At 39.6% G+C, this 10,328-nt stretch overlaps 1 protein-coding gene across 1 annotated transcript; it reads left to right on the top strand.

Moving 5' to 3' along the window:
* Positions 1-2,736: 2,736 nt before the first annotated feature.
* On the top strand, positions 2,737-9,996 carry LOC140369259 (inactive all-trans-retinol 13,14-reductase). Its single transcript, XM_072456538.1, has 11 exons — positions 2,737-2,973; positions 3,596-3,778; positions 4,599-4,840; positions 4,918-5,113; positions 6,338-6,535; positions 6,603-6,722; positions 7,385-7,523; positions 7,905-8,014; positions 8,120-8,286; positions 9,030-9,189; positions 9,786-9,996. The coding sequence occupies exons 1-11, from the start codon at positions 2,817-2,819 to the stop codon at positions 9,953-9,955; spliced, it is 1,842 nt and encodes a 613-aa protein (XP_072312639.1). The 5' UTR covers positions 2,737-2,816; the 3' UTR covers positions 9,956-9,996.
* The last annotated feature ends 332 nt before the right edge of the window (positions 9,997-10,328 follow it).

The raw sequence follows: 10,328 nt of genomic DNA, 5'->3' as shown, positions 1-10,328 counted from the left end.
GTTTGAATAAATCACATCACAATTAAAATGTTGAATAAAGATTAAAATTAATAATATGGAAGGTGCACTATGTTCAGTAACTTTTCTTGTGGAGGAAACGCCACTTGCTTAATAAAAGTTTGTGCATCTTTAATGTGCAGATTGTTAGTGTAAAGCCAGACCATTGACTTAAAGACTAAGGTACATTATCTGTTCTAGAATTTGTGAATATTTATGGTCTTTTTAAATGAAAACGCAATACATACAGAAAACCTCCTCCTCCTAAACTAAACTCTCACATCCTGAATACAAACACTGGACAAATCGTAATTCAATCATAAAAAATACCTATAACTTATTAACTCATAGAAACTAAACGTATGTTTTTCCCCAGCTCTCATGGGTTTGGTGTTGTCCTTATCAGACCTGCTCGCGCTTCCTTTCACATGTGCAGCTGTTAGGACACAAGAGTGTATAAAGTCTACAGTAACAGGCTTGTAATTACTGCTTTATCTAAATTGTTTTATCAGATAAGAGCAAATACACATTGAGCTAATCTAATCAAAAGCAGAACATAAAATATGTGACAACCTTTGGACAGGAGATGTCGGACTCTTGGACTCGTTGATGACTTGTTGTCATCATCAAAACAAACTGCATTCTTGCAAAATAATGGAGGAGGTATTCAAGTAAAAACACCAAATAGGTGAATAGATATATTGATTCTCATGTGTGTTACAATGAAGCATATTAAAAGTTACTTTTTTAAGGACTTTTTATGTTCTGTTCACTTTCTAGAATTAGATGATGGTATAATCTCTGATGGAGGGGAAGGGCTTATGTAACTATAAAAGAGATTTACCTTTTTCAAACTTGCAATATTAATCTCTTGTCCTCTCAAGTCCTTTCAACTGACAATAGTCACATCACAGGGAGTTGAATAGTGGCATCACTTATCTATACCCCCACCTTGAACAGTCACCTTAACGTGGTGGAGGGGTTTGAGCGCCCGAATGATCCCAGGAGCTATGCTGTCAGGGGCTTCCCGGTGGACGAGAAGGTGGGGGACAGGTCTCTCACTGTTGTGTCGGCCTACGGGCCAAACAGCAGTGCAGAGTACCCGGCCGTCTTGGAGTCCCTGGGAGGAGTACTGGACAGTGCACTGACCGGGGACTCCGTTGTTCTACTGGGGGACTTCAACGCCCACGTGGGCAATGACAGTGACACCTGGAGAGGGGTGAACGGCTTCCCCGATTTGAACACAAGCGGCTCAAGTGTTCATGGGAGTTTTCCCAACCAGTCCACATGTGCTTTGTGGATCTGGAGAAGGCTTTCGACCATGTCCATGTTAGGGTGTCCTGTGGGGGGTGCTTCGGGAGTACTGGGTTGTCCGGTCCCTGTACGACCCGAGCAGGAGCTGTGTTCACATTACCGGCGGTTAGTCAGACGTGTTCCCAGTGCATGTTGGACTCCAACATGCACTGGGAACATGCACTGGGCTGCCCTTTGTCACCGGTTCTGTTCATAGTTTTCATGGACAGAATTTCTAGGCGCAGTCAGGGGTCGGATGGTGTCCAGTTTGGGGACCACAGGATCTCATCTCTGCTGTTTGCAGACGATGTTGTCCTGATGGCTCCATCAAACCCGGACCTGCAACATGCACTGGGACGGTTTACAGCCGAGTGTGAAGCGGTTGGGATGAGAATCAGCACCTCCAAATCTGAGGCCTTGGTTCTCGACATGAAAAAGGTGGCTTCCCCACTCTGGGTGGGTGGGGAGTCCAAGCGGAGGAGTTCAAGTATCTCGGGGTCTTGTTCACGAGTGAGGGAAGGATGGAACGTGAGATTGACAGGCGGCTTGATGCAGCTGCTGCAGTGACGCAGTTGCTGCATCGGAGCGATTGCGAGGAGTTGGAGGAAGTGTGTGAGGAGATGGAAGTCTGTAAGTCCTTGCTTAGACTGGTGCCCCCGCGACCCAGCCCCGGATAAGCAGATGAAGATGGATGGATAGAGTTATTTATACTGACAGAGAAGATGATAAATGCAATTTTTCACCATAAGGATAGGCCCAGTGATTTCAGAAATATGAACCATAAAACAGGTTAACAAATCAAAAAGCTAATTCTACAATAAAATTATGACCTGTTCCAGCTCCATAATCTATAGATTCTAGAATGTTGTGCTTTATTTAAACAGTTATTTCCGAAAATATTACTGTCACTACTCAGCTACAGGCTGAATGTTCCAACGGAGTCACGCAAAGCACAGCAACATCATTTGCCAAATTGATGAGCAGAAAATCTAATTAAAAATGTATTGGATTTTTTATAGATTTAATAATGAATAGATAATTAAGAATATTTGTGGATTTTTTTTAATCTGTTGTAAAAATGACCAGAGGAGTACTGCTGCTGCTCCAATTACTTCTCACACACAAGCAGTAGGCACCGCTTCAGATTAAGTCTCAGTCAAGTAAATTGATCAGTATCACATTTACTTTGCAACTTGCAGATAAGAGACTTAAGTAGGTGATGGTATGCTCTGCTGGTGAATAACCTCTTACGCCATGTTGATGAACAATTCTCAAACAGTTACGAAAATGTTATGTTATGTTACTCATTATTTGTTCTGAACACACCATTATTTGTGACTCGATCTGTAATCTGTGCGCAGTCATTTGAGGAAAAACTAGGTCTCGTGCTTTATCTTTATGGAGCGTTGTAAAGTGAAGACACATGTCCCACCGCAGACTTTGGCACTGCCCGCTGCCCCTTTATCAGCCCGCACAGAGCCGCGTATGCATCAGTCTGTTCTCGCAACGCTCTCCTCTTCTCCCAAATGTGGCTGGTGGTGTTCCTCGTGTGGGTGCTCCTTTGGGTGGGGGGCAGCTACTGGTATCTGTTTGGAAAAAGAAGCCCGTTCTCGCTGGAGTCTGTGAGGCCGCCTGCGCCAAGAGAGTTTGATCAGAGAAAAAGAGACAAAGTTATAAAACAAGGTATGACTTTTTTTTATATATAATACTCAAATACCTGGGGAAACATTTACTATACTGTACTTGTAAAGTTGTAATTGCAACAGCTTCTCAGAGGAAACTTTCACCCTCTAAGAAAATAGTGAAAGTAGGTTACTGCAGCCATATGTGTTTATCAGCTGTGATCTGTTTATGTGCCAGTCCCAAGCCGAGATAAATCAAGAATGTTCAGAATTAGAAGGAGTTTGTATTGGGGGAAAAAAAGGTGATCATATGCTGCAGATTTTGGGACTAAAATCATTTGTAATAATAGAGTGTAAGTCAGTCTGACATCTATAGAAGTCGTTTGCGGCATCATAACAGGATCAGACGCCTTCAGTGCAAATAGAGCAGGATTATCTAAATTAGATTTTACCTGTTAGATTAGATTAACAGCTATATCTACATTTTATGGTTCCGATAAGAGCCGTGTCTCAAGAATGATACGGCAGAAAGCAGTTCAGTGGAGTCCAACCTTCAGACTGTCTTATGTAACACAATTACACAACAACATATACATTCAATTTGACAAAAAATGCAATAACAGTAGGATAATCTGAAAAAATAAAAATAATAATGATGTGATACAGCATATATTTTGTTCTAGGTTTCAACGTGGATCGCGTGCCCCAGGACTTGGATGTGATAGTGATTGGCAGTGGGATCGGGGGTCTCACGGCCGGGGCGACTCTGGCCAAAGCCGGGAAGAAAGTCCTGGTCCTGGAGCAGCACGACCAGGCCGGAGGCTGCTGCCACACCTACATAGAGAAGGGCTTTGAGTTTGATGTTGGTGAGAGTCCTTCCAACCTACTGTTTCATTTGAAAGTTGTACGTGAATCATGGCGTGTATAAAAATGTGGTAATAACTAGTAACTATTAACTAACTACACTTTTAATAGCCTTAACAAAGCATGGACAAAGACAATTCATAATGAACAAATAGTTTAATAAGGATGGTTTAATCAGGCTTTGTAACTACTTAATTACCTACAAGTCTTTACTTAGGTAGTTACTAAGACTGAATAATTCTTAAAAACGGTTAGTTCATTATAAATTTAGATTTCATTAAATGTTTATTAAGGATAATTAAGTTTTAGTTATTGTAAAGTGGTACCACAGTGTAACTTTTCTTGTGAAGAGCACGTCACCTGCGACGCTACCCCAGAAAATGTTAGTGCATCTTCTTTTTCTTCTTTAATTTGATATACTTTATTTATTTTATCTTTTACAAACTAATTGCACTTACCTAAAGGAACTATATAAAGTAGCCCTTTAGCTATAGTGCAAAGCCTCTTCTCCTTGGATTGATGTGTTTGTACATGGACCCTGACAAATAAATGATAAACTAAAGATAATAACTCTGTGATAGTATTAGACATTTTGGTAGGAAAACCGAGAAAACCTGGTGAATATGTAAAATATTGCAGTTCAGATTACCACGGCAAGAAAGAGTTGAAGAGAAAGAGTGAAGTGAGTGAGTTTGTGTGAATATAAAAAACGATTATGGACACTACACACACCTCGTGGAATGTTGTGCGTTGACATCTTAGATTGTGGAATTCATCACTTTTCCTTTAACAAACGTGGCACTGTACGTATTTTCCCTTTAGGTCTCCACTACATTGGTCAGGTCCATGAGAACAGCCTGCTGCGCATCGCCTTCGACCAGATTTCCGAGGGGCAGCTGGAGTTTCAGGAGCTCAACCAGCATTTCGACACCATCCAAATCGGACAGGGCGACAAGCTGCGCGAGTACACCATTTTCTCGGGCAAAACGGCCATGAAGGCGCATCTCCTAAAGCAATTCCCCGACGACAAAGAGGCAATCGAGACGTTCTTCAAAATCATGAAAGTAAGATACTAAATGATTTTCAGCTTTTGCAAGAAGTAAACCTTCAAATGACGACATGTTTCCTTGTGTTTTTACAGATTTGTGCCAAAAAGACCCACTATCTAGCGACCCTGAAGCTGATTCCACAGTGGATCGCTTTACTCCTGTTGAAATCTGGTCTTGCAGATTTTTTCTCTCCAGTTTTCAAACTTTCTGGGACATGTGCAACAGATCTGGTGAACACTCTGACCAGCAACAAAGACCTCCATGTGATCTTTGCTTATCTTTTCTATGGTAAGGCTGAATTACTCATAATAACATTTACAACATAGATTTTTGGTACAACATAGATTTTGTTGTACCAAAAAACAGGTATTTTTGGTGTATAAAGTCTATAAAAAACAACAACAGACTAAAACAATTCAAAGTGTTACTGAAAGTGAAGGTTAGTGGTAATTGTGGTAGTTGTGGTAGTAGTAGTAGTAGTAATAGTAGTAGTAGTAGGAGTGGGAAATATTGACAAAAAGAACAATATTCAGACAATATTTTAACAATTCATCAAGAATACGCTAAAATGTGCCTGGAAATGTCTTGATTAAGGGTTAAATATCACACAAAACAGGAATGGACCACAAATTAACCACAAAAGAGCAAGAATATCAGCAAAAATTTGCTTTGGAGAATACACTTGACGTTTCAGTCTCTTTTTCAGCTAATTTGTATTTGTTTTAATTATAGACGATCAACTCGCTGTTCTAATTTTGCATATCTCCAAAACAACAGTTACGATATCATTCTTTTAATATATTTGCCATCTCTAAGTAGTCGCAGCGTGTTTGCTGCAGCTGTAAAATAATCAAATTTTAAAGTGCGTATGACGGGTTTTTATGATTTTCTAATTTGTACTTTAATTGTTGTATTTATACCTGTTATACATATAAATTATAGCTTTACACCAGTCAAGTAGGTATTTGTGGAGATAACATTGAAAAATCTGTAGAAAATGACAGAAGTGACATCACACTAGGGACACTCATTCCAGTCAAAATGTATGCATAATTTACACAACTTTTCTGACTTTCTAAACATTACAAGTCACTCTCATATATGTTTATTTGTCAAACAAAAATAATTGGGACATTAAATGTGTTTTGGCCCAGTGTTTGCTGGGTAATTTCCAAGTGTGATGTCATCAATTACAAACAGGAAGTGAAATTATGTAAACTTTTTAAATTACCTTTTTATTTACAATAAACCTGCAAAAGTAATTCAGACCTCATATCTGAATAGTGAAAGAGTTTAAATGATTTCAGATACATGTTACTGATGAAAGTTTGAGAACAGAATGACGTCAGGTGTAGTGATGACTTAAAAGCAAGCTAGAGTACTTCCTGGAAAACTACCTAGCGACATAACAAGGTGGAACCACGTGTTTTGGAGTACGTCTTTCACCTTTGACACAACTTTACAGGCTGGCTTATCTCAACATTTGTTCACTAACCTTAACTATTTTCGAAGGCGTGCCCCCCAAAGATTCTAGTGTCTTGATAAACGCTCTCCTGGTCCATCACTACAAACGAGGAGCGTATTACATCAAGGGCGGCGCCAGTGAGATCTCCTTCCACATCATCCGCACCATCCAGAAATACGGAGGAAACTGTCTGGTCCGAGCTCCGGTCACCGAGATCCTGGTCAACGAGGAGAACGCCGCATATGGTGAGAAGAATTTTGAAATAAGAGTACATTATTATGATAAACAATATTTTTTCTGTGTGTTTGTCAGGGGTGAAAGTGAGAAAAGGCCAAGAGGAGTTTGAGATCCGAGCACCTGTTATAGTCTCAAACTGTGGAATCTTCACCACTTTCCAGAAACTGCTGCCTCGGGAAATCTCAGTCCAGCCAGGTGAGAAGGAGAACGTTTCTGGTAAAAAAAAAAAAAAAACATTTACAAGTTTGGAAAGACACAGGATCGACTATTGTGGTTATTCAGGTCCCAATATAAACACAAAAACTAAAAAAATATAATTGTGGTCATTTTAGAAGCTAAATTAAGCAATTTCATTTAAGTTAAACCACACAAAAGTGAATGTAAATATAAAGAACCATATCAAGTGGTGGTGTAATTTTATTAATTATGATTATTCTTTACTATTAAGTTTACTCATTCAGAAAGGTAGATTTCATAAACTGGTTAAAGGAAGCCATTTAAACAAGAAGAAAAAAAAAAGGATTACACCGTTGTTTGGGGTTTATAATAGGGAATAATTATAAAATCTCACAATTATCATAACACTAAAGTTTTATATTGTGATATTGCAGTGAGACTGTGTGTTCAGAGCAGCAGTATTCACATATTTGCTGCCAAATGAAGACTATTATATCTAACAGCAAGAATTGTTCAAACAGGAAGCCACATCTCGCCCTGACAAAGTAAAATGAAACCATCACACATCCAGACTGTAAATTGTAGTTTTTTGCCCAAATATTAAGCTCCACCAAGTTAAGTGACTCTCACAATAGATTTTAGGGGTTCATAATAATATATATTCTGTGTCCCCCCCACAGAGATGCAGAAGAGGCTGAACATGATGAAACCCGGTCGCGGGTCTTTCCTGGTCTTCTCTGGGTTTGATGGGACTCAGGAGGAGCTGGGCTTGGTCTCCACAAACTTCTGGCTCTTCAAAAACAACGACATGGACAAATCGTAAGTGTCCAGATTAGAAATGTGTGTATGTTTGAGTTTACACCAGGGGGCGATATTGTATGAGTAATAAACTGAAACTCTAGGTAAAAAGCTATGGAAAGTCAGATTTAGAAGACTAACTAGTAAAAGTAGTGGAAAGTAATGGTGCTAGAAGTATCAGAACATATTGTGTAGCTATAGACACACTGAGAATTCAAAGTACATTCAAATGGATAAGAAAACAGCCATTTTTTTTGCGTTTCTAATTTAAACCACCTTTTCCATCTATATTTGTTGAAAATATTTGGCCACCAGGTGGAGAAGAAGCTTACAGACTGTCCCACCCATATATTCCTTTTTTAACCTTTATAACATCTTGTTTTTTTTTTTTTTTTTTAATAGTATGGAGGACTTCTTTGCATTGAGTAAAGAGGAAGCCCCTGACAACATTCCCATGATGTTTATAACAATGCCATCGGCCAAAGACCCAGAGTCCAAAATAAGACATCCAGGTATATCAATCTACTGAATAAGATCCTCATATTTATGTATTACTCTCTATACTTATTCTAACACCTATAATATGCTACACTTTAACATTTGCTGTCCCGTTTTAGGTAAATCTTGCATGACTATCCTGACCATGGTGAAGTATGAGTGGTTCGAGGAGTGGAAAGACACAGCAGTGCGCAAAAGAGGAGACGAATACTACAACTACAAAATGAGATTTGCTAATAACCTCTTCGACTGGGCCTGCAAATTATTCCCCAAAATCAAAGACAAGGTATGTTCTTACACTGCTTGTTTGTTAGAAGCTTATTAAACACTTGGAGACTTTATTGGAACAGGTAATTCTTGTTTGACTAAAGACTCGATTAGTTAACTTAAAGGGGATGCTGTCTCTATGATCTGACCCATTTGACCCAAAGTGCACTGACAAGACAATAAAAGTACTTGTAAATTGCACATTTGTGTGTAAAAATTGCACAATGCGCCCCGGCTAATCTGCCTCTAACTCACTCAACACCTTCTCTTTCTGCAGGTCGTCGTAGCTTTTAAAATCCTTATGATATAATCGGTCGACTAATTAAAAACTTTAGACAGCTAAAACATTAATTCACAGATAAGTTGACTAAAGCTTCCGGACCAAGGTAGTAAATACTAATAAAGTATGGTTGTTATTGTAGTAGTAGTAGTAATATCCACTGACTGTGCAATAGGCCTCCTCCTCCTCCAGCTCCTGCTCATGACCTTTAACCTATAACTCAGGACCACTTCACTGTGACATCACCTCACACGTTCCCCCAGAGGCTGAGGGATGAGTCAAATCAAAAACAGATTCGGAGACAATAAAAAAGTCCACTCAACTATTAAAACAATTGACGTTAAAGGCTAGGACCATTGATTTAGAAGTGTGATCCTAGTTTTCATAACGGTAAGGTAGATATTTGTTGGAAGAGGAAGTATTAACAGATCAGTTTATTATTTACATTTCCTGGTACATAACTATAACCATTGTCCCCTCAGCTGGTGTTCCAGGACGTGGCGACCCCCCTCACAAACTGTCACTACCTCGGAGCTCAGCGAGGAGCCATGTACTCGTCCGAACACAATCTCGACCGATTCCACTCTGAAGCTGTCGCCCGGAACAGGTGCAACACGCCTGTGAAAAACCTCTACATCTCAGGTAAGAGAACTGTGGGGTTTGCACTGAACGTAACATTCAATAGCCTCATGTATTGATGTGTGTTTTACATGTGATTTGTGTCACTCCCCGATTGTTTCTGCGTATTTCTGCTGCCAGTTTTAGAAGTATCACATTATTCTCGAAAGTATTCCGGTTCCTAAACTTCACATCGAGTTCTACATCAGAAAATATTGGTCTTACCGAGTACTAACAGGTCTAAACCAGGTCTAAACCGGACTAAAACCGGACTAAAACCGGACTAAAACTGGATTAAAACTGGACTAAAACTGGACTAAAACTGGACCAAAACTGGACTAAAACTGGACTAATCTAGGTGTAAAATTAGGGCTTAACCAGGTCTAAAATAGTACTACTCCACACACAAAAAGGTTGATTAAATTGACCAAAAATTTTGCAAAAAATTGAACTTATTCCAATAGTTTTTATGATAATATACTCAAACGTTGCATATCTCCAAAACAACAAGTGCACTAGTCAAGTTTTAGATTTATCTCCGACCTCTAAGTCCACCGTTATCTCATCTAACTTAAACCTGGTCTGAAGCACTTGTTTTTCCCGTTGCCGTCTGCTCCCAGGTCAGGACGTGTTCAGCTGTGGAATCGCAGGAGCGCTTCATGGAGGGCTGCTTTGCGCCTCTACGGTTTTGGATCACATTGTGTACATTGACTTGCTCCTCCTCAAGAAGAAACTGAAGAGGAGAAAGGCCAGAGAGGTCGCCCTGCTGGAGAAAAAGAAAATCCAGTGAGAGGGCTCTCCAACGCCCCTACAGGACACTGACAGAACTACGACAAGAGTGGAAGGAGACAAATGTTATAGTGATTTAGGATTGTGATGAAATACAGATTCACTGGCAAATTAGCACTTGAACTTTATTATTTGAGCAGAAATGCAATATAATGCAGAGTGAAATGAAAGAATATGTATGTACAGTTGTCACGTTTTTTTTTTCTCAGTCTCAATCAAGAATATCTTTAAAGTAAATTGAGAATTCTCACGGTTAGACGTGTATTTTTGTGTCTGGTCAGCGGATTTAAATATAAGATTAAGATATTGGCACTGTCTTGCTACAGTGGGACAACAGCGCCATCTGCAGTCTGACTTCTTCAGAACTGTATCAC

Source organism: Eucyclogobius newberryi, unplaced genomic scaffold, assembly GCF_026437365.1.
Source record: "Eucyclogobius newberryi isolate DKJ021-1_F unplaced genomic scaffold, fEucNew1.0.hap1 SCAF_20, whole genome shotgun sequence".
Classification (NCBI taxonomy): domain Eukaryota; kingdom Metazoa; phylum Chordata; class Actinopteri; order Gobiiformes; family Gobiidae; genus Eucyclogobius; species Eucyclogobius newberryi.
This window is presented reverse-complemented; position numbering and strand designations above follow the sequence as displayed.